This window comes from Penicillium riverlandense (assembly GCF_028828495.1).
Source record: "Penicillium riverlandense strain IBT 135883 chromosome Unknown utg000006l_segment0_segment0, whole genome shotgun sequence".
NCBI lineage: Eukaryota > Fungi > Ascomycota > Eurotiomycetes > Eurotiales > Aspergillaceae > Penicillium > Penicillium riverlandense.
In genome coordinates, this window is record NW_026643197.1 from 989178 (window position 1) to 1015644 (window position 26467).

Consider the following 26467-nt stretch of genomic DNA (forward strand, 5'->3'; position numbering starts at 1 on the left):
TAGAGGGAAATTTCAACATAGGCATTTTTCTGTCCCTTGTATTCTGAGTACACAGCGGGTCAAGTAAACACTGTACCTAGGTTTTCTCTAGTCGAATGATAAAGACTGGTCATTTGGATTTGGTCAAAGGCCTCGCAGTACCTTTACCGATTCTGATAAATATGACCTATTGGTGTTAAATCCCCGATGAGCTTACAAGAAGTGCCAATGAATTGCCTCATTATTTGGACTACTTCCCTTCGTATTTGCGGGGCTACCCCACATGGATATGAGCCGATCCCCACGTCAAATAACCCATTGATTTGACGTAACATTACCGGTCAATTTCCAGCCGTAAAATGGCCGATAGTATCCGGCTCAAATTGAAAGGACAGGTACCATATTGAGAATAATGGTAGATATGAAAGGGCCATGCAACAGGAGAGGTCTGGTCTGGGCATCGATTCCTAGGCCGCATTTTTTAACCGGGTATTTGCGGACTTCATGTTGGCCTTTCAATCAAGACTCGCACGTTTTTTTGTCATCACTAATGCGCCGTTATCCACCCCGCCTCTCCAGCCTTTGGATATAAAGGTAACTGCCCTTGGTAACACTAGCTCGGTGAGCTTTAAAAGGTCGAACCATTGTACTCCTGAGTCACCAGTATTGATTGACATGAACTAAACAAGATGGACGTTCTGCTCAAGCACCCTCCACATCTCTCAGTGGCCACACTAGTTCAATATGCTGGGCTGCTACTCCTTTTTACGGTAACTGGTAAGCCATATTTGCAGTCATCACGGCCAAATGAATGATATAGAATGTTAATTTGACCCCACAGCTATCTGCTGGACTTACCGCAACAGGGGCTTCTGGACTTCATCCTCTGCCAACTTGAAATGGATCCCTGGGCCACAGGGGAAGGCCTTCAAAGGGAATGCTCAGGAGCTCCAAACCAATGGTGCCGCTAGCTGTACAGCCTGGTTCTCTCTTTACAAGCGATATGGGCCTGCCTACGAGATGACGATCCCTTTCTTTCGCATGCATATAATCAACCATCCCATTTACCTCGAACACATTCAAAAGCACAACAGCAAGAACTACGTACGCGGAAGCTTTATCCGTAATGCTTTTGGACCACTCCATAGGACCGGTATTTTCATTGTCGATGGAAATGAATGGCAATTCCAGCGCAAGTCGGCAACGCGAGCATTCAGCAAGCGGAACTTTGAAAACCACATCACGAAGTCCCTTCACCAATCGCTCGATATTCTTACTGGACTTCTGGCTAATCTGGCCAAGGAGCAAACGGAATTTGACTTTCAGGAATTGATGGGACGATTCATGTTCTGTCTCTTTCTTCGAGTCGCTTTCCATGAGGATAAGCTCGCCCGAGAGATTTTGTCAGAGGATCCCGAGAGCCTCAGATCAGTGCCTGATTATATTGCAGCATTTGATAAGGCCGCCCTCTGTGAGTCGTATTCCTCCCATCTTCAAATATATCATGGTATCTGATAAGCTAATTTTCTAGGCTTTGACCGACGGAGACGTGACCCTCTGTGGAGAATCACCGAAAAGCTGTCCGGCGAGGACAAAATTACCAAACGAGCTACGAATCTCTTCTACTCAAAGATTGATGATATTATCAACAAACGCCTTGATGCTATGCGAAATGGCTATACACCTGATCCAGATGGTGGAGTTGATCTCCTAGATCTCTTTGCCCAATCAACAACTGATCCATACAAATTGGGTGGAATGGTCTTCTCATTTCTATCTGCTGGCCGTGAGTGGTTGCAACTCCCCTCCCTCAGTTTGAGCCACCCGCTAAAGGCCTTGCGTCACACAGGCGACACAACGGCATACAGTCTTACATGGCTCATGAAGGAGATTTATCACAAAGACAATCAGCATCTCGATGCCGCGAATAAGATCCGCGCCGAGGCAGAGGAACTTGGTTTAACCAATGGCTACCTGAATTATGGTGATGCACCGGTATGTAAACATTCTGGAGCTGTTTCACTATCATTCAGTTTTGACGCATTTTCTTGAAGAAACTGCGCTTTGCAAATGCCATGTGGGATGAGACCGCTCGCCTTGATACGGTCTCTCCTGCTGGCCAAATGGAGGCAGCGGAAGACGACATTCTTCCTGCGGTGCCTGAACTCAAACTTCCCCCTCGTCATGTGAAAAAGTATGATCACCGCCCCGTCGTGGCTCCAATTGAGCTGATCCTAATGGACCTTGAACAGAGGTGATGTCGTCAGCTACCAGAATTATGTCTTGTCACGGATGCCTGAAGTCTGGGGAGAGGACGCCTCCGTCTTCAATCCCTACCGATGGTTCAAAGAAAACGGAGAAAGCGTGTCCTACAGTCCATTCAGTACGAAGCCACTCATATTTGAAGTAGCATTATTGGTTTCAAGCTTGCTGATGCTATGGCATGTAGAATACCACTCCTGGAATGCCGGGCCGCGCAGCTGTCTCGGACGCGCACTCGCAACGTACGAGGGCATTGCTGTCAGCACCGCGATTCTCCAACGTTTTGATGTCATCTTAACAGACGATTCCAAGACTTATGAGCCTCTTGCTGCCCTGAACATGGTATGATTTCCTTCTCCCGTTAGCGATTAAACGAAATGCTCATGAAATGTTCCTCGCTCGGCAGGGAATCAGAGGCGGTCTTCCAATGAAATTGAAACCGAGAACTTCTATAGTCTAGCTGATAATAATTGAGGTGGGAGCCGGTGATTATAGTAAAGCGCCCTTTGATAGCATATGTTGACGCATCGTGGGGGTTTAGACGCAAATTGAATAAACAAATTAGGAATCAATCCGCGGTAGAAGAATAATGATCAGATTGTCACAAGACCGGGTCAGTTAATGTACGCTCCGCACTTTGGCCCATTAGACCGGGTAATTCCGGCCATTTTACCAAATTCGGCAATCACCCATAGTGAGAGCGGAGTTGTATCATCTCAACTACCACAGGACCTCGAAACATCGCGCCTTCATTCACTTTTTCTGCGATCCTGATTTGCGGAGATGCCGCATTGTTGACTTCCTAATTTCGAGCCATTAGAACGTCATCATGGCAGATACGATGTCTCCGGGGAGTGGATCAATCTCTGAAAAGACCCCCTCATGTCAAGCTTCCGGATTCAGGAGAGTCTACCAGGCATGCGAGAACTGCCGACGGAAGAAACAGAAGTGTGCATTAGGAGACCCAGCCAATCCAAAATTACCTTGTCAGGCCTGTCGTAGAGCCAACTTACGTTGTGGTGAGGTGCATTGTTTTCGCCTACAAACGTGTTAGCTCACATTAGTTACAGTTCTCCCTGAGAGAAAGCGAAAAGGCCGCCCACCAAAAAGAGCAAGGGAAGAGCATGGCAATCGACCTCATGCGGTCGCGATTGACCTACGCAATGGTGGGCTTCACTCGTCTAGCCCTGCTAATAGGGTAGATCAAGTGTTCCAATCCGCCTGGCAACCATTCATGGGCTCCTCTGAGCCCGTCGTGGAGGCTGGGGATAATACCCCGATCAGCACATCCAACTCAACCAGGGATCTCAATCAAAGGAATTCTACAAGCTATGATCAACAAATTGCCAGTCATACATTGGCAACATTCCCCTTGAGGAACACATCAGACGCCATAAGGTTACTGGATCAAGCGGAGGTCAATTCGGATAATCGAGCGCAGCACATGCTAGACACGCAGCGGGGTTTAATCCTAGGTGGCACGAAGATATCTGACGAGCCGTCTTCCAAAAAAGAGTTTTTCCTAGTTCAAGAAGGACTTATTGACAAGACTACAATCTTTAAACTCTTTAGTTTTTATATGCGCACGGTGCACCCTATTATGCCCTTGATCCCACATGACAGGATGCAAGTCACCCCGGAACACGTTGTGGCCATGGCTAGTCGGGAACCTCATTTGATGGCCGCTATCCTCGTGGTAACAGCGTCTTTGGCAGGAGATCAAACTCTACATGACCTTTTATGGCAGAGAGTGCGGATCCTTTTTGCGGAGGTCGCCGTCGAGGGGGAAAATGCATCTACAGAGGTGGTTGAGGCTTTCCTGCTCCTCTCAGGTACGTCAACAATACTTCATGCAAGTGGTTGGTATTGACATCAAATGTAGAATATCCCCCAAACATGGGCCATGGCACAGAACGAGGAGTCGGAAATCAAATGAGCTGGATGAATGTCGGCACGGTAGGTCTGATGGCATAATTTAATCGATTATAGTTGAAACTGATGCTTTTCAGGCTGTGCGGCTAGCTTACTTCTTAGGTCTCGAGAGGCTAAACATGCAAGCCGAAGACGTGGATGAAAAGCCTGATCACAATCGCCATAGGGGAAAAGTGGCTTTGAGCTGTGAGAGAAATATGTTATCCGCATGTTCGAGGCGCGCTAAAATGTCTAGACTGCTACTGCCTAGACCGGCAAATTTCCATTCGGGTTGGAAAGGTATTCTGGCATCGAAGTGAGTGGCAATCCATCTTTTCCAAGGCAGTCTTAAGCAACTTTGACAACCGTTACATGAGCTTCGGATTTGAAGAACTAATCATGCCACATAAGGTCCTGGAATGACTTACCAACATCAAAACGTTGATCCCGCTGTGGATTTTCCCGAGATGCGTCATATCCCGGGCATTCAGGAAGATCATGCCGCCTATTTGCAGTGTCTTGTTCAAATGACACAGGTACTGGGCAATGCTCACGACCTCTTGTACCCTTCGAAAAGCCGTTCGGTTGCTCTAGCGAAAGCTGAACAATATTACCAACACATTGACGGCTTTGCAGAGAGTGAGAGCATACCGTCAGCGAAATTTTCTTATTATTGTTTGCTAATCAAGCTTTTAGCTTTGTCGGCTTTCCGCGACCGTTGGCAGAACAAACCGTGGCGAACGTATCCCATCAATGAGTGTGTCTGGATATCATTTGTGAGAAATGACCTCTGAGATTAGCATACTTCAACTGACAAACTTATCGTTACAGCATCATCTTCGGTTGTATATCTATTCTTTCTCCTTGCAGGCATATATGCAGCGGGTAGTAAGTGCCAACGATGGCAATCGCCCTTCAAATTATTTTCCGACAGGTTTAATGGGTACATCCGACGGACGTTTTATTGTTGAAGCTATCAATGCAGCGGTACGGTGATATCTAAACGGTTTGGTATCTCCTGCTGACCCTTCTTTGGTATTAGGCCGATGTCCTTCGATTGGCCATTGGCAGACTACAACCTTCAAGGGTCCGTTAAACTGTTCACTTTTATTTCTCGGAAAAAGTTCAGACTAACCCATCTCGCAGGCATTATCATACCTTCCTTTACGCTTTTTTCTCTTCTTCAGCCACGCGGGTGTCTTTCTTCTCAAAACAGTCGTCATTATCCCAATACCGCCGTCCCAGAAAAGGGCGATCCTTCGCTTGCTCCGAGCTCTTACACAATGTCTGTCAACAGCCTCGTCAAACCCTAAGCATCCTGCCCTCCGCTATGCATCTGCATTTGATAGACTTTTGGGGCGAATTTATCGGGATCAAGATTTTCAGACGCCAGGTCCTAGTCCGGCAGCCTCGCGCCGAATGAGTCCTGACGCCAGTGCGAGCTGCGCTGGATCCCCAATCGTCAATCAATTTCCACGCGAAAACGATCTGCAGACCCTACTTGGAAGTAGGGAGTCTTTCGTTGCAGAAAGGCCATTCCAGGACCTTGCTGCTGACATCGAAGCTCTCTATGGCCTCGAATCCACTGCGGATCTTCTGCAACCGGTCGTTGAAAGTAATGATCTGTCGTCTCATTTGCCTTCTTCTGGTCCGTTTGCCGCATTGTTCAGTGCTGATGACAGGGAGTTTTGGGACCTATTCACATCTGCGAATTTTGATTGGAATACTATATAAACAAACAGATGGTTCAAAACCGGCATTAAGTATCGGCTATTCATGAATCAACTAGTCCATCGATGCTATAATGAGACCAAATTGCCCTAATTTGCCTGTTGTCCTTTACAACAACACGGTACAAATGAAAGGGGGAAACGATCAACGTCTGAGCTAGCAATATCATTTCATCCATCCATCTATCTCGTGACAAAAAACTATCTATGCATGGGGAATTCGAAAAAGAGGACGGGCAAAAGGAACAGGTCTAGAAGCGCACGCGAGTATGGTTGAAAAAATCCACTCACACGCCAAGTGAAAATCGCCAGACATATATAAAGGCAGGAAAAGATGAAGGGAGAAATGCACTGGTTTACAGCAGCGGGTTGGACTTGTACTCAGCGGTAGCACCCTTGGGGTCCTTCTTGACATCGCCGTTAACTTCTTGCACGGCGGGCTCGACGACCGAGTGCTCCACTGAGCCGTTGGGCTGCTTCTCATCCGGGGAGTCGGCTTCCGAGATGAACTTCTCGGCTTCCAGGGCGGCGATGCAGCCAGAGCCTAGATGGTTAGGTTAGTAAATTGCATTGAAACATGAGACTCAGTAAAACATACCGGCACTGGTGATGGCCTGGCGATACCGCTTGTCCTGCACGTCACCGCAGGCAAAGACGCCCTCGACGCTGGTGTAGCTGGTGCCGGGCTTAGTGATAATATACCCGTCCTCGTCGAGGTCGACCTGGCCCTTGACCAGGGCATTGGCCGGGTCATGCCCGACAGCATAGAACAGACCGTTGGCATCAACGATCTCTTCCTGGCCGGAGACCCTATTCTTGATGCGGAGGTGGGTCATCAGACCGTTAGGCTTGTTCTCGCCAATGACCTCGGTGGCGACAGTGTTGAAGCGCACATCACACTTGGGGTGCGCGAGCAGCCGGTTGGCCATGGCCTTGCTAGCACGCAGCTTATCGCGCCGCACCAGCACGGTAACGCGGCTTCCGTACTTGGCCAGGAACATGGCCTCTTCGGCAGCGGAGTCGCCGCCGCCAATCACGTACAGGGGCTTGTTCCGGAAGATAGGCACGGCGCCGTCGCAGACCGCGCAGGCACTGATGCCGTTCTGCCAGTAGGTTTCCTCGCCGGGCAGGTTCAGACGACGGGCATTGGCGCCCGTGGCGATGATGACGGCGTCGGCGGTGTGCGCGGGCGCGTTATCCGGGCCGTCGTTCCACTCGGTCCACATCTTGAACGGCCGCGACGACAGATCCAGCCTCGAGATCGTCTCCGTGATGATCTCCGTGCCGAACCGCTCGGACTGCTTGCGCATGTTCTCCATCAGCGCCTGGCCGCCAACACCATCTGGGAATCCCGGGAAATTCTCCACGTCGGTGGTGGTTGTGAGCTGGCCGCCGGCAGCGGTGCCATTGGCGAGCATACCCTCATACAGCACGGGCTTGAGCTCGGCGCGCGACAGGTAAATGGCGGCTGTGTGGGCGCCAGGGCCGGACCCGATGACTAGGAGGAGGGTGTTAGTCTGTTGTCTGATGGTTCTACGAGTGTGGGCTAACTCACCAACGACCTTGGAGTGAGCCATTCGGGCGGAGGTAGTGCTATTAACGCGCAATGGTGTCGACAAAGGCTGCGAGAGGGCCGAGGCGGAGGGTGGCGACTGTTGGTGAAGAGTGGCGGAGGCTGCGGCAGCAGTGAACCCGAGGGATCGGAGGGTGAAAGGGAAACGACGGAACGTTGAAGAAAACAGCTTGGCGGGTGAAAAGGAAGGGCTTCGGGGGAAAACGAAGGTTATAAGCAAGGATACTGATTTTCCGTCGGTGGTGGGGAGGATTAGGTCATGGGCAGCGGACTGATTGATATCCGGCGGATGGCGTGTCCGGCTCGGCCTGGATTCGGCCTGGATTCGGCCTGATATACCACACTGGGCAATAAAAATGTTATAGCCTAGGCAATTATTCAACAATCATCTTCATAGTTAGTTAATCAACATGAATTAATCAGTCGCGGCTTCGAGAACATGTCACCTGCCCAGGGGATTAGCAAGCGCGGCAAGTCTCGACCGCTGACTAATAATAACATCCAGGGGAAGACATTGGACCAATCAGACCACCGGATCAACCAAATCCTAATGTACACTATCGTTTTCCATCAAGTATCAAATGTTCCGGGGCATTCTAACGCAGCTGATTACTGAATGTGTGGGATGGTAGTGATTAGCGGTAGATAAAGGCCCTAGATTAAAGCTAGCAACAATGTCCCGGTGCAAAAATCCTATTTCTCTGAGTTACGCCGCGAGAAGTCACTAGACACCATACTCTCACGATCCTCTGGCGTCGCAGTCACGCCTCACCCTCTTCACAATCCTCCTCCGGTGTGGCTTGCCGCATTGGCGCGCGTGTTATTTATCAAGTCATCATCGTCATCATCAAGTTCGTCCTCACTAGCATCAGCCTCAGCCTCGTTCTTCCGCCGCACATTCAGCCATTTCTTCCATCCCTTAACCACCTGTGTCGGGGGAGGGTCATATTCATTGCCCTGGTAGCGCAGCACAGGCACGAGCAGTTTGTAGGGCACCGTAATCCCAGACGGGTCCATAGGGCTGACCTCCAGGTTCAGCGTGATGGCCAGTCCCCCTTCAAGGTCGATGAAGGCGCCCGCGCCATCATCCTCGATCTTGTTCTTCTTCTTCTTTGCCGCCTTTTTGCCGAGATTGCTTGGCCGGCGGTGGAATGGTCCCGGGCGAAGAGGAGGCTGGTCTCCGCTGGGGAAGTAACTGTCGCCATTTTCCCTTGGGGGTAGCGGGCTGTCGACGCTGGCTCGCCTCTTTCCGCCGGGGCCAAAACTGAAGGACCTCGTTGGTGGCCCCCCTCCCGCACGATTCGACAGTCGACGTAGAAGACCACTGCCTGGTCTGTTGGCAGAGGATTTGTCTCTGTCTCCTCCGCGTCCCAGTGACAATGTCCGCCGGAGCATGCCCGGGCGAGGCTCCGTTGGTGGTGTCATGGGTTCAGGCGTCGCTGGAGGTGTGAAACCAGGGTTATATTCTCTGATTGAACACCAGTTTCGCCGAGGAAGTAATCGCTTATTGTTCCGAGGCTTGCCATTGACATCTTCAGTGAATATGGGGATGATATCCTCGTCCGTGTTCGAGTCCATATGGTGCACCGTACTGCGTTTGTTGAGCATGTCCGAAACGAGTTCTGTCTCGGGGATATCAGCGATGGCTGAAGAAATTACGTTGGGCATGTATCGATAGTCGCGGTCCTTGGCGACTCCCAATTTAGAGCTCGAGTAGAACTGTCCGATGGCGGCCAAGTGAACATCACCACTGGAGGAACAGCAAGTTAGCACGGATTAGTTACTAATGGCAATATTCTCTTACCTCAAGATTGTGACTCGCACAGACTTTTCTGCTGCTAGATCCTGAAGATCCTCAACCAGCCATGTTCGTTCGGACTTGAGATGCTTTGCAGTCCAGTGGTCATCAAACACCTCCACATTGCCGCCAGATCTGTTGATGAGTCCACCCAGCATTCCAGATTTGCCCAGCAATTTGCGGCTATTCATAAAGTTCTTGAGAATTGCCTGCAGCTGATGTTAGGAACGGAAAGAAAGATTTAACCCGGAAATGAGTCCATACCATTCGAGGATAAGCAACTGGAACACTCGAAAGCACAATCAGATGTTTGGTCTCTCCTTTCATGATCTCTCGGTGGCATCGATCCCACACGCGATCACATGTCGACTCGTTAAGAACTTCATTATTCTATGAATCATGGTCAGCACAATCTTCCTGAAGTTCTCCTGGGAAGACATACCATGCGTTCGGTGCGGCAATCCAGACCGAGGAACGTAACCCCGTGGCCCAAAGACATAAACAGGTTTCGGCTTTGCTGTTCAATGTAAGGACCTGGTTGAGCACCCAAAAGCCAACTGGGTTCGTCCGTCTCAGTCTCCTCTGGGACGCTGTGGTGTTGGAACAGCAGATAATACTTGAAGGCGATCTTGCCCAACCCCGAAATAACAAAGCTCTGCATGAAATCATGGTGGTAGGAGCCAAATCCTTCAAAGATCTCATGGTCATTCCAGATATTGACCATGGGAATCTGGGAGTTGACCAACGAGAAAAGTCCTTGTGAGAACCATCGAGAATAGTTGTCCAAGTAAAATTCTTCCAGCTCAGAGCGGAAGTCTGGATTGAGAGGGGTGTCGTTCCTCTCGGTGGCGTTCTTGATTTGCATCCATTGCTGGAAATGCGGCGAATCTGTGATAATAGAGTCGTTGAATATTTGATCGCCTCCTCCAATCATTACATGGAATGGTCGAGTTTGGTGCTCGTTGAGGACATCTCGCCAGAGCGGATCAGGGCCACAGAGTTGGTTGGAATCGACAGAGGGCCCAAATCCATTGCCGCTGTGGAACATGATATTCATGGACTGGCCTGCAGCAGGAACCCAGAATCCCAAGGCAGGTCCCTGGTTGATTCGGTATGCGATCCGCCGTTGCGTGGAGCTCAGTTCGATCTCGAGGGAAAATCTCCAGAACGTCACGTCTCTCGCAGCATCGGCGTACAAACGAACTCCCGAGATATCTCGGTAAACCTCCGCCGTTTCTCCGTCAACTGAGTGGATTCGATTGGAGGGTATTGGCTGCTTTGAAGCCTCGCTGCTGTAATCGATCATGCTGGGCGACATTTCGTAGATGCCATCATCGTTTTCCACGAATGACAGATCAACTTCCTCCTCGAGATGATCCACCGGTTTGACGTAGAGAGGCCGCCCATCACGGCCAACTTTCATAAGACCAGCTGTCGGGTCAACATATTCAGGCGCCAGTTGGACGCCGTCTTCGCCGCTGATCTCTACAGGCGGAGGTGGCAGGAGATCCATGGGCTGGGAAAATAGGCGTAATGTAGGTGGAGTATTGTAAGAAGAGCGGGAATCTTGCGTGACAATCATGACAGTGCCTCGCCATACCTCCTTGTCAACAGGCCCATGCATTCCATCGACCTTGGTCTGCTTCATGCCCGTGTATCGAAGCAATGGGCCGCATTTCAAGAACAGCGGGGGCTGGAAAGTCTTATGCTCGTTCACTCCTATATTATGTTAATCACATCACCTTGCAAGTATCGTGGAAGAGGGCTCCTACCTGAGACTTTCTGAGCGGGCGTCTGGTAGTTCTTGGGCAGAGCTCTGCTCTTTCTGCGGTCGGTCGTTCCGCCGCCTTCCCACCATGCCTTGCCGCGATCGGCATCAAGATGTTGGAAATCAAAATCCGAGGCACCGAGACGGGCAACCTGTGCGTTTCTCCACTCGAAGATTGGGGGTGGTGTAGGAGGCGGCACATCAAAGGACACAGTCTGCTGCTTTTTTGGCCTGGGTTGCGAGTCCAGGCTATCCTGGAATGTTTGGGTTGGTGACTGGTTATCATCTATCCTCTCTTCGCTGAGCATGGGTGCAGCTGCTCTGGGGTCCGACTGAGAAATCGAGTGAGCATTTTCGTCAGCCTTCGCCACTGGCACGCCCATTGCGACCAACTTTCTGGAAACGCCGCCTGTTCTTGCGGTTGGCGATGTTGTATCCTCCGTACGTGCATATTGTGGACCCTCAGCACGGCGAACTGCGGGATATTGGGGATTCATGGACAATGCTCTGCTGTGGCGCACAGCCGTGCCTCCAGATCGCGGTTCTGGAATTATTTCCTTTCTCTCTGGAGCTGCGATGGCGGCCGCCTGCATACTTTGCTCTGCCTGAGCCGCTGCGGCCATACTTTCCGCTTTCTCTCGCTCGGCTTTCTGGCGCGCTAGCCGCTCTCGAGCTTTCATTTCCGCTTCCTGAACCCGTGCACGCTTTTCCTCCTTGGTGATTCCAGTCAAAGTAACCTCCAACTTTTGTAATGGAGATCGATCAGACGCCCAACCACGCCGATTCTCGGCGGTTGAAGCCGTGGTATTCGACCGACTCAGCGCAGCCGGCGCCGGGGATGGGGGCGCTGGATCTTCAATCTCTTCCATAGCCCTGTCATAACCTGGAGGCAGAGGTGCTGGTGGCATACCTCGGGGTGTGTTCGATTCCTCTGGTTGCATGGGAGTAGTCTGAGCGACTGGCTTGCGAGTGGTATAGTTCATGCTTCCTGAAGGTAGATCCCGAGCCCTGGCCGAGAAGGATCGTCCTGCCTGGTGCCCTGACGACTGGGAAGCTAGAGGGCCCCTGGAAGATACGGAGCGTGTCCGTGGGACTTGTGGCGGCATCGCGGGACCATAGCTGTTCATGCCATATCCATGGTCATCGGAAGGAGGGTTCGAGCTGCCATTTGCAGCCTCGGGTGATCGACGCATTGTAGTCATTGCCATTGATTCTATCTGAATATTCTATTCGGGTCAAGTACCCTGGTTTGCGATGGGCGTTGCGGTGCGTAACTGCTTTGCGACACAGCGGGCGGCGCAACTAGAATCGAGCTGGTCAACCTCGGTCCCCACGCTATTTTCACAGGGAAGAGAGGAGGAAAATTGAGGAGCGTTTACATCAGATGTGGTCGCTCTGAGTAGCGCCTCGATTCAATGGTGCTCAGTGGTCACCATTCCGTTCTGGCCCAACCGGGTTCATGTACCTCCCAAGCGGGGGTGGCGGACGGCGGCGGTCGAGGGTAGAGGATCTCACGGTTTCGAGAAACAGTTAGAGAATTGGGAGGAGTTCAAAAATGCAATACGAATGAGAGAGAGGATGGGGTGAAACGAAAGAAAGAAAGTGTTAGGGTCGAGGAGGCTGGTCCCCAGCCACCGTTTTACTGGTTGGACAGCACTAGCAGTCATGAGCAGCGTGCGTCAGCGGTCAGATCCAATTATTTGCGGAGCACCGAGGTTTATTGCTATTAGCTGGACTATTGTTACTATCACTCTTGTTTATTCCATTTTTCTATACTTCTGTTCCTGCTCCGGTGGACCCATGGAACGGGTCAGCGGCCATCCGCAGATATGGTCACGTGATATTGTATACATCATCCAGAATTGGCATTGACATGAACACCGAACGAAATTGAGAGGGTAAGCCATTGTAGCTTGTAAAATATAGGAAACTCTGACTCTAATAGCTGCCATTCCCGAGAGCACAAGACAGCCCGACTACAGGCCCACATCAATAGCCACAGAATGAGCCTTAACAATACTTCGTCACTGATAAAATAATCAAGGATGATATTGTGAACTTAATCTGCGCTTGGATAGGAACAGCTCTTTCCCCAGCAACCTTTCACTCAGACAACAAACGAGTGAGTTTCTTCATCACCAAATCTTTCCTTCTTGCCTCCGCGTCTTTCCTTTCCAGAACGTCTCGTTGTCCGGTTGTAAGGGTCGGAAGAGGCCGTGGAACTCGATGACCAAATTTCCCTACGAAAAGATTCTTCAAGTTGCGAGCAGTAAACCCAGGAGGGGCGTGGTGGGTGAGAAATCTTTTCAAACCATGGGCATCTCGAGTATATCGTTTAAGACTGGAAACCCCTCGAAGTTCCTTCGCAGCATGCACAAACGCCACCACAAACTCTGCCCATGCCAGACACATTGTAGGCTCGGCCGCAGGAGGTGCTTGGCGAAACTCGACAGTCGACTTGCCGCCGTGATACAGATTGGTGAAGTTCCACGCAAATCGCCGGTTGCCACCGTCATTCGTAAGGTCGGCGATCTCAGCTTGGTGATTGCATCGGTCAACTAGCTCGAAGCACTTTTCCATCTTGCGGTTTCGAAGGCGTGAATTCTCTCGACGATTGTTCGCAGCAAAAGGGTTTCCACATCGACTTTGAGGAAGAAGAAGTTCGATAGCACCCTCAAAAAAGAAAATGCTTCGACAAAGCGATTTCAGCGTGTTCAGGCTCCATTGGAGGTCATGTGGGGGCGAAACGTGAACATGGAGACCACAAGAATCATTGACTTCGATTGTGTATCGCCTGTTAACAAAATGGAACAGCTGCAAGACTTCTGTTCTCCAAGTGCTTTCAGCGTGATATCGGAGGATGGGTGCAATAATCTGTGTGGGCCCTGAACATTGTAAGGAAGCCAGAAGTAGAGTACGAGCTTAGTTTGACTTACATTGATCACCTCTGTCAGGGCGGATTGTCACGTCATCAGTTACTGACCACTCGCGGTAGTCGTCCGGGCCCTCGTAAAGGCCATCAACATCTGAATGGATTCGAACACCTGGGGGGAGCCTGGAGTTGAGGTCTGTGACGAAGAAATTGGCGAAGTCTTCCAAATCTGAAAATGACCTGGTCGAGTACTTGGGAGTCAGAAGCACTTCAAGCTCAATACCGAGTTTGAAACCTCTGTCCATGGTCGCAGGGCATGAGAAGGTTTTAGGTACGGGACAGAGCCGAGGAGGGATGAGAGTTGGAAAGAAGAGTGGGGGGAAGAGAGGTGGAAAGCAAACGTTGAAAAGAAAAAAGCAAAGTAAAGTGTTTAGGATTTCTGTCTAGGTAGACAGCTTGTACGCTGTCTTCGTGCCTACATCGCCTCCAGTTTCTTCTGTCGCAGGTATTCCTTCAGACTGAACTCCCCTTCCTGCAATTCATCCAGCTTTCCATTCCACTTGAAGTAATTGCCATCGACGATTTCTTTGCGACCAATGCCAACATCTAATAACTCGATTTCACAGGGATAGATATAATACTTCTCGGTTTCATACGCGATCAGTCGATCAACGTGTTTCTGCGTCAGGATTTCGCATGCCACGCCCTCGACCGCATGGCCAGTCGGCCCATCGATAAGTGCAGGGTACGGTCCCCAGAGTCTCATTTGATAGCCGATGATACGAGCAGGACGCAGCCTGGGAGCCTCTGCTACTTGCAAAACTCTGGCCAAGGTCGATGGATCCATTAGACTGCCGTAGAGAAAGTACCATCCTTTCAGTGTGATTTCCGGGGGGTAGGGAGATGAAGGCAGGTCATCAGGATCTGTTGTTTCAAGACTGGGCTGATACGGTTGATACTGTCTATCAGCCTCTTTTTCAGCATCCGTCCTCATATTTGCTTTGTAGAACTTTCGTGCCATGGGAGACATCTGTGACAGTATTTCTTTATCCATGCTGATCTAGTAGCCAGTTAGCGACGGTTATCTTAAGTTATTACCTGCTGGCATACCTGTAGCAGAGAGCTGTTGGGGTAGTCTTAAAAGCCTGAGAAGTGTACTTGAAGTGAAGTTGATGACGTCCCAAATTTAGTTGGTTGAAGATTAGAGTTGCGGAAGAACATCCCGGTGCACGTGATTCACTTTTCAGCCTGATTGTAGCCTGATGAAAGGAGCGATTTCCTGTAACCTACTTCTTCTTATCATCTACATTTCTCTTGTCCAAAGTCTTCCCTTTCTGGCCGTAAGTTTTCCCAACAATGACCGAATTCCTCTGTTTCCTGCTCGATCCGTCTGTGCCCGAGGCGCGCTAGAGTGCAACCTCCAACCTGCCCGCTCCGACTACACCCCATCAAAAGTATTATTTTAGATTCTACCTACGGGAATTCGTTCTATGTATAAGATGAATGGTTTTTGGAATCGATTAATCCCGAATCTTCTTTGATTCCACTTCAAAAGTACTGGTAGTTGCGGTGTAAGGAGCAGTAGCTGCCAGGGTTAAGAATAACCATTCCGAAAACATCCACCACGATAACTGAAGGTTGAAGCCAGCGAGCGCCCTTGAAGAGGATCAATAATGGTTGCGATAGCCTATGATTGCCTCAGCTACCTACATAATAGTCCTCGTATAGTAACCAGCATAAAGAGAGAGCTATGAATACAGTAACAATTACATCAGAAAACAACTGTTGTACACAAACAAGCTAACCCTCCGCGTTCTTCATCAAGAAGGACTTGACAAAAGGCAGCTTGTTAATAGCATCCAGCCCCAAGCTGCGCGCCCAAGTGACGGGTCCGTTTCCAGGGACATTATACATCTTATGAAGCAGATCGCAAGTGCCACCAATTTTAGCATTGGGGAGGTACCGTTCTGAGGAGTAGTGCTCGAGCGTGAGCAAATCCCCGATATCCATGCCGTGGGAGACAGCATACTGGATTGTGCGAGAGAGGGAAGCGACGTCTGCGAGGCCGAGGTTGAGGCCTTGACCGGCGAGCGGGTGGATAACGTGCGCGGCGTCTCCGACGAGAGCAATACGAGGGGAGACATATTGGGCTGCGTGGCGGAAGCGTAGGGGAAAGGAGGCAACTGTGCCCTGTTGCAGGCCGATGGCCGAGGGTGGGATTTGGGAAGGGAGTGGCGTGTGCTGGAGGCGCCAGGATAGCTCGTCTTCGTGGGATGAGATCTGCTCTGTGGATGTTGCACGGTCCATGCCCATCATATACTTCAGGTCTGTCATAGATAGACGGAAGGCTGCATTGACCATAGCCAAGAAGGCGGGCGCCGGCAGCGATTTCAGGTACGCTGCGTGCTCGGGTGTTGTCGACCAGACGAGTGTGGCGTGGTTGTTTGGCAGCGGGAGCAGGGCGATCGGACCACCCAGCGCAGGTAGGAACCGTTGATAGGCTGTGCGCATGGATGCAGGGAATGGCGGGACATCTGGTTCTCCAAGTGCCAGGGTCGCAACCACGCCGTGTCGATTGTAGTCCCAGCCGTGGGTGGAGATATCGGCGAACGAACGGACAGGACTATTGATACCGTCTGCGCCGACCAGCAGTCTCGCAGCGATGCGGGATGCCGGCTTGGTACTCGCCGCGGATCCTGTCGGTGCGACAGAGAGAACAGGCCAGGCCGACAGATCGGGTCCGTCGGTGTGGTCGGAGCCATTCTCAATAGATGCGACGGTCATGTTCTCAAAGATAGACAGGTTCTCGTCGCCCGAAGCAGCAATACGCGCCAACAACCCACGAACAAGATTCGCGTTCTCGGTCATGGTTGCGACATTCGGTAGGTCCTCGAACGGAGACGTCTCCATAGACCAGTCAAAGGATATGCGCGACCCGCTCTCGCCATCCCACACCTGCATCTCCTGATAATCCTGCACGCGGTCGGTGTCCAAGTGTTCCCATGCTCCGATGCTGCGCAGGAACGACACAGACGAGGGCGTCAGGCTACTGACCCGGTTCGAGAATTTGGTCGGCTCCATATCCCAGGATCGGGCTTTTTGGAGGTCCTGGCTTTCGACAAGGGCGACCCTGAGGTTCGATGTGATGGGCGATGCTCCTGTGAAACCTAGTATTAGCAATCACCTTCCAGCTTTAATGTCTTTTGGTTGACGTTACGGAGTGCAGCCACTAGCCCTAGGCCTGCTGGCCCGCCGCCGACACAGACGACGTCGTAGATGTCGGGCGATTGGGCAAGCTGGGACCTGAATCGTCGGCTGCCAACGCCATGTCGGCATGACGGGCAGATGTATGGCCGGAGGGCCCTCGAGGCTAGACGCATTGTGATGAGCAATATTGCTTCGAGGAGTCGGAGCTTCGGGAGTCGAGAAAGACGGTTTGCGGGTGCAAACAAGACAAACACAATCTATACCACAAGCACAACTACGGCCAGAATAAAAAGATAGAGAAATAATTTTGAACAGGAAACCGGAGCTCTCTATGTTCTACCAAGGTTATATGCCCAGGAATCTGAAGATTTTGCCAACATAACACAGGCGGCTATGCCACACCAAGACCAAGAGACCACGATGTATCTACCAGAGCATCAACTAGTATATAGGCAGAAATATGTATTTATACACTGGGCCAAGACACGCTGCAAAATTTATCATCATTCTACTCTACCTGCGTCTATAAATACACTCATCAAGCCTCAACATGTTCCTCCACAGGCTTCTCCTGCGCCTGAGCCCCGCGAGTGCGAGCGACAGGAGACTCATCGACATCCTTCCGCTGGCTCAGCTTAACCACCTGCCTAAAGCTAGAGTGATTGGCGAACAAGAAATCAATGCTCTCAAGAGTCCGTCCCGCCGTCTCCGGGTAGAGGAAGTACACAACGGGCATAGTCGCCCAGTTGAGAATGCAGAAGACAATGTAGAGCTTCCAGCCGATATTCTGGATCCCCACGGGCGTGATCTCAACGACCAGGAAGGTGATGAGCCACTGCCAGATCACCGAGAGGGCCGCACCGCGCTGGCGAGTGCGCAGTGGCAGGATCTCGGCCGGGTAGCACCACATGTTTGACATCCAGCCCCAGGTGAAGAAGCCCTGGAATAGGTAGAGCATTGTTATGGCGGCGATGCCGTTCGCTTTGCCCCCGGCCATGATGCAGAGTCCGGCGATTAGTTGGCAGGCGCCCATGCCGAAACTGCCGAACATGAATAGTTTGCGTCGGCCGACTTTGTCGATGATGAACCTGTGTCAGAATTGTCAGATGTGCTCTGTTGAATGAAAATTCAGTTGCGATGCGATGGCTCTTACCATGGAATGAAGGAGGCAACCAGGAAGAAAAGCTGGAGACCACCGGACAGAAGCAGTGATTGACGAGCGTCAAGCCCAACACTGTGAACCATGACATAAGGTGCATAGTACGTGATGATGTTTGTTCCGGTAAATTCTTGCAAGGCCTGGGCACTGCACGCGATGGCAACCCGCTGCCAGCCCATAATGCCGCCATCCGTGAAACAATCTTTCCAACTGCCGGACTCCTCAGCCTCGAGTTCAATAGCCTCCTTGATCTCGGTATACTCGAATTGAATATTCTCATCCTGAGGCTGACCGTCGCGCAGCAGACAGAGAACATCCAGCGCTTCCTCGGGTCTGCCCTGGCTCGCCAGCCAACGGGGACTTTCTGTGACCGGCATCAGTATCTCAATCCTTCAACACAGCACCAAGACAAGAAAAGACCAACTCACCAGGCAGGAAGAAGCACATAGCAATCAAAAGCAGCGCAAAGACAATCTGAAACGCAATTGGAAAGCGCCACTGGAACCCACTCGTATACCCGCTGCACCCATAATCAATCCAGTACGCAACAACAATACCAACAATCAGCGCGGACAACTCCATAGCAACCGTGCGTCCCCGAATCGGCGCGGGCGTACACTCGCACTGCCAGACAGGAACCGCACTGGTGATACCACCCATGCCGAGGCCCGTCACGATACGGCCAACGATCATCTGCGCCTGGCCGTAGGATGTGCATTGGATGACGGTGCCGATGATCAACCAGACGCTGCCGACAACGATCAGCATGCGACGACCGAGTCTCTCGCCCCATACGGCGGAGGCTAGAGCGCCGGCTAGACAGCCCAGCTCGTAGACAGCTACGATAAAGCCTAGGAGACTGGGGTTGGGGTTGCCCATTGTCTCGAGGAAGATTGTGTCGGTGGTTAGGCCTGAGAAGACGCCGTTGTCATATCCTGGACCAATTTAGAGATAGATTTAGAGCCGAAAGGAAAAAAAGTAAAGGGACGAAACTCACCGAAAAGGAGGAACCCCGTGGAGCAGGCCAAGGTGACGGCCATCACCAAGGGCATTCCGCGCAGGCCCAGGGACGAAACCATGATGATGAAGATGGAAATGATAAGAAGCCAGGAAGTACGGTATGAGAAACACGGATCCTCGGGGAGGCTAGCTATTTAATTGACCGCCCACTCGGCCGCCAGGCCGAGTCATATGTTATTCTATCTCCGCATTCGCACCTACCCCGAGTTGGAGAGCGTGGGGGGATGAGCCGAATCTTGGCCGGATAGCGTGGGGGCTGCAAAGCTTGTCTCGGTTCCTTGTTTCCGTGAACGACGTATGACAATGGGGGAAATTGTCGGCTATTCTGGTTAGAGGGCATTATGGAGTGAGTAGTACGTTGGGTAGTATTGACTGCGAATAATATGAAACAAGCTAGCTTCCAGTCATGATAAAAAGAAAGAAAACAGCCATTTGGTCCAAAACCCCCCAAAACTGGATTGATTCATTGGTTTGACTCTTCCAGCCCCATGTCGGGCTCGCTCTCCATCTCCGCAATAAAGCGCTCCCATGTAGACAGCACACCCTGGTAGAACTCGATGTGCGACTCGGCAAAGCTGCCAAGGGAATCCCGGAATTCGACCGCCTTGATGCGCTCGAAATCCGCCACTTCGCGAATGACCTCCTCGTCGAACATCTCCGAGGTGGTTTTGGCAGATTCCACCTCGCGGGTAAGTTCGTCGATGCGCAGCTCGAGCTTGCGCACCCGCTCCCGGCGGGATTGCTCGTGATCCACGCCGCGCATGTCCTCCATCTTGGAACGGATGAAAGACGCCGGGGAGGAAGTCAGTGGGTTGGTGGCATAATACGCAGCCGGGTTGGCCGCGAGCGTGTCGCGCTCGGCGACGGCTTTGTTGCGGTAGTCGACCAGAGCTTCAAAGTCCAGTTGCTTCTGCTCCCGGGTTTTCAAGAGGTTCTTCAGCGACATGATGTAGGCCTCCATGTCCCGCAGCGAGCCCAGGTAGTTCTGGTCCGTGTGGTTCTTCAGTCCGCTCATTCCACGAGCCGTCTCCTCCACCGACGCGGCGAAAACATGCAGTGGCATCTCCACAGCCGGCTCTAGCGGGACGAGCTTCCGGAACTGCGTAGCCAGCTCTGTGTAGTCCGTCTCCAAGTCGGCCTCGCGCCGAGCGACCCGTGCCACAGTCTTCTCCACATGCGATAGGTCCTCATCCAACTTGTCTGCCTTTTCCCGCACCTCGATGAACCGGCGATCCGGCTTATGCACCTTGGTAAACGCGTTGACGAACGTGTCCGTAAAGTTATCGAATATCCCCGCGCTCCCGCTGTCGGAGCCCGTGCTTGTCGACGTCCGCGTCGAGTGCAGTCGCATATGCGCGTTCCAGTCCTGCGACTCCAGGAAGATGGTGAGCAGGGGTGCCCGTCGGAGCACCGGATGCAGGGTCAGACGCTTCAAAAACCGGTGCAGCGACCACGCCCGTCTCGACGTAAACTCCGGCCCGAACCGGTCCCCGCGCACGTACTCCATCTTGTGCTTGTCTGGCAGCGGAGGCACCGCGCATGCCGGGTATTCGCGATACAGCGTCTTGTACAGGAAGTAGAAATCCGTAAACCGCCGACGTACTTGGACTTCGGGCTTCTGAAATGACTTGAAATCGGTCTGTGGGTAGAACCGGATCCCGTTAGCTTCGCCGTGTTCTTTCCAGAGGTTGCCCGAGCATGACCAGGCAGCAGCGGCGGCGACGCAGAGAGATCGCTACTCACATGTGTTGTAACCAGATATGAAATATATGCATCTTTCCCCGAGCCCTCCTTGTGCGGCGATGACACCTCGCACTCAAGCTCCCCCACGTCGACTGCGTCAGCCTGCGTCCCGACCGGCGCTTCGTAGGCGGAGCTCATTCTCCGCTTGCCATTGACATCGTGATCAAATGTATGCGGGTCTTCCACATCGGTTCCTGAGGTCGTAGGCCGTGACTGGTCGCTGTCTGGGTGCTTCCAGCTGACGGAGTCGAAGTCATCTTGTTCCATCGTGGGGAGGGGGAGGTGTTGGTCGGCCGTGGTTCAGCCGGCGGATGTCTGATTATCTATCCCCGCCAGAGGTGATCCCAGCAGAGGTAAATGTGTCAGGCAAAAAGAGAGACAGGAAGAGCTGAAATGTGGGTTGTATGGAGCTGGGGTGGACTGAGGCTGGGGAAATGAGAGAGGAACTGGTCGAGGGCTGAGATAAGACGATCGTCGTCCCAAGGCGGCAACGTCATCTGCCCCAACCCATAATACTATAATAAAACATTTCCAACAACAACAGAACAACAGTTTATTTATCATTCCCAGATTGGAGAAAGTCGCTAATCTTTCTGTCATTCATGCAGCAAAGTTGGATATACACAGATCCAGCCCCTCTAGACCGGATTTACTCGATCGATGCTTCATACACTCAACTCCCATCAACTAAATGCAACCAGATAACCAGACCCTAACGCTTTTCCGACAACAACCCAGTACCCGGCGAAGCTTTTTCGGCTGCGTCTTCGTCCTCTTCCTGGACGTTAGCTAACCGGTCGCGGTATGGCACATCGTCGTCGGCATCACTAAACACCTCCTCGTCGCTTTCCCCAGCGAACGCATTGTACAGCTCGCCGCCGCGACGCGTCCGGGAGCCGCCAGTCATCGGCTGCAGCTCATCTTCATCTTCGATCATCTCAAACTCGTAGTCGTCGTGTGGGTTGGTACGACGGCGCTTGAGTCGCGAAATCTGGAAATAAATGCCCAGCCCAATACAGAACATAATAATCATGCCCAGAGACGCGTAGATCCAAACTTGCGTCATCTTTGAGGCCCCGAAGGATGGGAGATACGGGGAGAGTTTGGTTTCGTCGGTGCTAGTCGGGGAAGCCGTCGCGTTGGTCGCAGGGCTTGGCGTGACAACATCCTCAACCGGGCTGGGGTCTGTTGGTTTCGGCTGTGGAGGCTTCTTCACGGGCCGGTCGATGTGGTCTTCGGGGCCGGCAGGAGGGTTAGTCTGCACTGGGCCTGGCTCGATGCTAGTCGTGGCGACATGGGCCACTTCGTAGGGATGGTCGTCATCGTGTTCGGTGGGGAGCGGGTGCAGAGGCTGGTTGTTCCCATCAATGGCCTCGCCCCAAAGGTTAAGCCGCCAGTCAGTGAAGACACCGGAGAACTCGTTGACCTCGGTGTCCTTGACGATCACGGTCCACACGCCCACGGCAGACTCGCCCCTAGGAACACGGTTAGCCAGAGAAAGACAGATAAAAGGGAATAATACATACCAGTGAGCAACGGACATGAACGTCCAGTCGACATAACCGACTGGCTCCTCGTCTCGGTCGCGAGTAACACTGAGATGGCTAACAACTCCCCCTGGGCTGCGCAGCTCGACGCTGAGGTCGCCGCGCCGAGTATGATTGACATTCATGGTCACAGTAACATGCTCCAGTCGCTCAAAGTTGGCTTTCTTCAGCTGGTCCTCCGTCACTGTATACCGACTGATCAGTCCCTTCTGGCCCTGAGGGATTTCGTGGTGCACCCGCTGCCACGGCGAGTTGAACCATGCCTGTGGCTTCACGAGCTCCCACTCGCGGGCGCGTTGAACCACCGCATACGCATCAACCTTCCCAAACCCCCAGAGGTGACTGAATTTGCGTCCAGACGGGGTGGTCTGCCAGCTGCCATCCTTCTCGTTGACAGGCACAGCGGTCTCCACGAACAGGTACTGAACATCACGCCACGTCAGCTCCGGCCGCACACTCAGAACCAGCGCCGCCGTTCCTGCGACCAGGGGTCCCGCTGCCGATGTTCCACCGTGCGAGCTAATGCACTGATTAACACCAACATCGGTAGTATGGATGGCCTCGCCAGAACCAGTGCTGTAGGTGACCACCAGCTGAGCCGAGCAAGCCTCTGAGTAAATCCCATGCTTCCCCTGCCAGTCGATGGCTCCTACAGTGATACTGTAGATGCTGTTGGTGTATCCGTCGAAATTGCAGTTGTCACCGTAAGGGGCACCGTTGCCGGCGGCAAAAACGAAAACCGAGCCTTTACCCTGGCGACCCTGTTGCACGCCGTTGACCATCGCTCTGCGGATCAGAACGCCCGGGCCTTCCATAGTGCGGCCGTCGTCCATCGGTCCCCATGAGCAAGAGTAGATATCATTATGTTGGAAGGCATAGTTGAGGGCCTCGGCTTCGTCATGATCATCGATCGGTGCAGACAGGATCCGAATTCCCGCAACTTTGCTGTCATATGCAACGCCAACTCCACAGATATCGTTCTTCGACGCCGCGACCTCACCCGCACATCTAGTGCCATGTCTGTCGTCACTGAGTTGAGGACGGGGCTCCGGGGAATGTGCATTATAATCCCACGAGCCCTCGGGGTAGTAGTTGGGACTGAGATCCTTGCTCTCCATGTCCAGCCCGTCATCGATGATGGCCGTGATCGCCCCATGGCCCGTCACCCCCTCCAGCCACAGTCCGGTCACATTGAGAGAATGCTCCGGACGAATAGTATTAAAAAGATGCCACTGCTCTTTGAAAATTGGATCGCGAATATCCAGGGTGGACATGAGATCCTTTTGGGCAGCAACCGCGGCTTGATCTGGCTTCTTGTCGGCTCGTGGTGTCAGGTCCACCGATGCCGGGCGCGGAGGGAGTCGCTTCTGTAGCCGTTGTCTAGGAGCATCGAGCCGATGCGACCACAGAATTCCGTCTAGCGCATCATCGTGGATCGCAGATTCGCTTTCCGACCGTTGCTTCAGCTTTCGTTTCTGCTTCAAGTCGGCCAACACAGAATCAAGGTTCTGGTCCCGTGGCAAGGAGAATGTATGGTGGCCAACGAGTTCGCCGATCGGTCCTTCATGGCGTGCGCCCAGGAGTTGTGCAACGTGGGAGGGGGAGGTGGCGTCGTCGAGGTGGAGGGCGAAGAAGTCGCGTGTGTCGGAGGATCGAGGATGCAAGCTAGCCGTAGCCGCGCCCAGGAAGCCCAGGGCCACGGCGATGCTGCCGGCGATGCGCATGATAAATGCGACGAGTGTGTGGTGGTGGTGCGAGGCGAGTTGGCGGAACTCGCTCTCACTGTGAAGGTGGTGATGGACGGGAGGTGGTTGCCATGAACGGGTGCCTCAGCTGCTATTCAATGGCAAACGGAGGAACGGAAGACGACAGAGGGCAAGGTGGTTGTAGCATCAAAGAATAATGTATGAAATGGGACTGCCACAGGAAGAGATATGAATGACAGAGAGAAAGGGGGCTAAAAAAAAAAAGATATTCAGGGAGGAGATGAAGGAAAGGAATCAGGAGAGAGCGAGTGGGTGATGTGATCGTGTCGATCTGCCCGACCGTCCTATTGAGCCCCGATTTAAGTCCTGCGAGCCACCCGGGGCCAGCCACTGTTAGTCTTTTCTTTGTTGGTTTCACTTGGTCTGCCTGTCTTGCTCGAATGCTGATGCTGCTTGAAAGACCACGTTTGCCGCCGTGGATGGCTGACGTGGTCGAGGCTAATGTGGTACTTGGCTGGGAAGTACCGGTCCGGTGATGAGGCCTTGCATGGGTACCAGCCACGCAGGTCACTCGGACCCTGCATGGCGCCCGACTGGATGATGGTCAAGTAAAACATCCATGCGAAGGCTGGGCTGTCCTTGCATTCGACATGAGAATGAGACAACCCAACCTAGTAGAAAATACTCCAATGTGAAACATACTTCCCGTGTCCAGATATATATCTCGAGCCGCCCACTTGTTCGAATAACCAGAATAACCTCAAATGAGCTTAAATAGTTAATCCCCATCCAACACGGTCAACCGGAACTGGCAGCTATGAGAGCAAGTGTTATTCATTCTTTGAAATAGCAAAAAGACCAGTGCATATTTAATATTAATAGCGTTCAAAAAGCAGAAAAGAATCAGGGGCAATGCAACCGTCCAAACAGAGAACGAAACCAGGAAAAAGCAATCGCAAATTGTGAACCCCCATGATGATGCCGTATCTAATGCAAAAGACAGGAAAGCAGAAGAGAACGCAGACCAACGCCAGATCTCGCAAAGAAGAGGCGACCAAAGTTCGTCGATGGAGACTCGGGAGCTTGCGCGATAAATCTACGAAACAATGGAAAGTCAGTACTACCGAATAAACAGTAGTCGAACAAGGAGCATACAGATCTAAACAGTCCTTTGCGCCGGATCCTTGGCGGAATCGTCCTGGAGAAGAGCATCAAAGTACTCGAGCGGCATGGTGGGCACAAGTAGCTCCAGCGCAGTGGTGATCCGCTCGTGCTTTGCCTCAAAGCCTGCCAGCCGCCGATGAATATTGTAGAGCTGGATATTTGTTTGTTGGAGCAAGTGATTGGTGACATCCATGCGCTGGATGAGCTCCGCAGCCCACCTGGGGAGAGGAGCGACTAGAGGCTGCTGCGGGTTGTTTGAGCCGCTGTTCATAGTGGAGGCACCGCCAAACCCTGGGACAGTTGAACTTGACGGAGGCATTGTCGCGAGGGATTGAGGGTGTATCAGAGTGGGGGTGAGAGCAGGACGGTGATTGCGTTTATAGGGTATAAACTCGGGGCCGAGCTGATCTTCTAGTTGTTAGCTTGCAGAGACCAGGAAATCTGCTGGAGATACCTCTGCGGTCCAGCTGCAGGAGGGAGAATGCAAGACAGTGGCTTCACAGGGATTTCTTACCTGTATCTGGGTGGGTGTGGATGTTGAGAAAGGAATGAGAGCGGCGGTGTTGGAGGTGAGAAGGAGAGGAAACCAGTATGCAACCAGGAAAACAACCTCTACTCTCCGGTGGTTGCAGAAGAAAGAATCCGCTTCCCTCTTCCTCTTCCTTGTGAAACTCGGCTTCTTCTTCATCACCAACAGACTGTCACCAGATACCTCAATCCAGGTATTATTCTTGTCCTCTCAAGAGAAGGGGTGTGAATCGGAGTACGGATCGGGCTAAGAAGGATACGCAGGATGAGAAGATGAAGGAGGATTCGAGACACGGCATAGGTTATCAGATGCAATGAATTGGGTATTCGCGGGTTCCGCTACAGTCCATCTTTTCCATGCTTATTGTATCCACTTCCCGGTCTTTCTCTCGTTTTTATTTCCCGATATTTCCCATCTGGCTCGCCGCTTTCATTGACGAACCGAAATCCACGCTCGAACCATGCAGACAAAAGAAATCTATATTTTCAAACCCTGGCCG

The 26467-nt window shown here is 52.2% G+C and overlaps 9 protein-coding genes across 9 annotated transcripts; 1 reads left to right on the plus strand and 8 right to left on the minus strand.

The window, feature by feature from the left end:
* Positions 1 to 723: 723 nt before the first annotated feature.
* N7474_006634 (uncharacterized protein) lies at positions 724 to 2589 on the plus strand (the record flags this gene model as incomplete). Its single annotated transcript, XM_057198044.1, has 5 exons — positions 724 to 749; positions 846 to 1457; positions 1545 to 1974; positions 2034 to 2173; positions 2232 to 2589. The coding sequence occupies 5 exons, from the start codon at positions 724 to 726 to the stop codon at positions 2587 to 2589; spliced, it is 1566 nt and encodes a 521-aa protein (XP_057051484.1).
* Positions 2590 to 6238: 3649 nt separating this feature from the next.
* Positions 6239 to 12214, minus strand: N7474_006635 (uncharacterized protein; the record flags this gene model as incomplete). The annotated part of the gene is made up of 7 exons (XM_057198045.1): positions 6239 to 6426; positions 6481 to 7475; positions 8237 to 9205; positions 9260 to 9462; positions 9696 to 10972; positions 11026 to 12075; positions 12136 to 12214. The coding sequence occupies 7 exons, from the start codon at positions 12212 to 12214 to the stop codon at positions 6239 to 6241; spliced, it is 4761 nt and encodes a 1586-aa protein (XP_057051485.1).
* Positions 12215 to 13124: 910 nt separating this feature from the next.
* N7474_006636 (uncharacterized protein) lies at positions 13125 to 14198 on the minus strand (the record flags this gene model as incomplete). The annotated part of the gene is made up of 2 exons (XM_057198046.1): positions 13125 to 13625; positions 14001 to 14198. 2 exons carry the CDS (start codon positions 14196 to 14198, stop codon positions 13125 to 13127), a joined length of 699 nt encoding a protein of 232 aa, XP_057051486.1.
* Positions 14199 to 14368: 170 nt separating this feature from the next.
* N7474_006637 (gamma-glutamylcyclotransferase family protein) lies at positions 14369 to 14947 on the minus strand (the record flags this gene model as incomplete). Its single annotated transcript, XM_057198047.1, has 1 exon — positions 14369 to 14947. The coding sequence occupies one exon, from the start codon at positions 14945 to 14947 to the stop codon at positions 14369 to 14371; it is 579 nt and encodes a 192-aa protein (XP_057051487.1).
* A 746-nt stretch (positions 14948 to 15693) lies between these two features.
* N7474_006638 (putative ubiquinone biosynthesis monooxgenase (Coq6)) lies at positions 15694 to 17273 on the minus strand (the record flags this gene model as incomplete). The annotated part of the gene is made up of 2 exons (XM_057198048.1): positions 15694 to 17051; positions 17111 to 17273. The coding sequence occupies 2 exons, from the start codon at positions 17271 to 17273 to the stop codon at positions 15694 to 15696; spliced, it is 1521 nt and encodes a 506-aa protein (XP_057051488.1).
* A 365-nt stretch (positions 17274 to 17638) lies between these two features.
* N7474_006639 (sugar transporter) lies at positions 17639 to 19338 on the minus strand (the record flags this gene model as incomplete). Its single annotated transcript, XM_057198049.1, has 4 exons — positions 17639 to 18188; positions 18254 to 18623; positions 18688 to 19194; positions 19257 to 19338. The coding sequence occupies 4 exons, from the start codon at positions 19336 to 19338 to the stop codon at positions 17639 to 17641; spliced, it is 1509 nt and encodes a 502-aa protein (XP_057051489.1).
* Positions 19339 to 19742: 404 nt separating this feature from the next.
* N7474_006640 (sorting nexin-4) lies at positions 19743 to 21289 on the minus strand (the record flags this gene model as incomplete). Its single annotated transcript, XM_057198050.1, has 2 exons — positions 19743 to 20956; positions 21019 to 21289. 2 exons carry the CDS (start codon positions 21287 to 21289, stop codon positions 19743 to 19745), a joined length of 1485 nt encoding a protein of 494 aa, XP_057051490.1.
* Positions 21290 to 21734: 445 nt separating this feature from the next.
* Positions 21735 to 24293, minus strand: kexB (kexin kexB; the record flags this gene model as incomplete). The annotated part of the gene is made up of 2 exons (XM_057198051.1): positions 21735 to 22497; positions 22549 to 24293. The coding sequence occupies 2 exons, from the start codon at positions 24291 to 24293 to the stop codon at positions 21735 to 21737; spliced, it is 2508 nt and encodes an 835-aa protein (XP_057051491.1).
* Positions 24294 to 25434: 1141 nt separating this feature from the next.
* N7474_006642 (uncharacterized protein) lies at positions 25435 to 25758 on the minus strand (the record flags this gene model as incomplete). The annotated part of the gene is made up of 1 exon (XM_057198052.1): positions 25435 to 25758. One exon carries the CDS (start codon positions 25756 to 25758, stop codon positions 25435 to 25437), a length of 324 nt encoding a protein of 107 aa, XP_057051492.1.
* Positions 25759 to 26467: the final 709 nt, after the last annotated feature.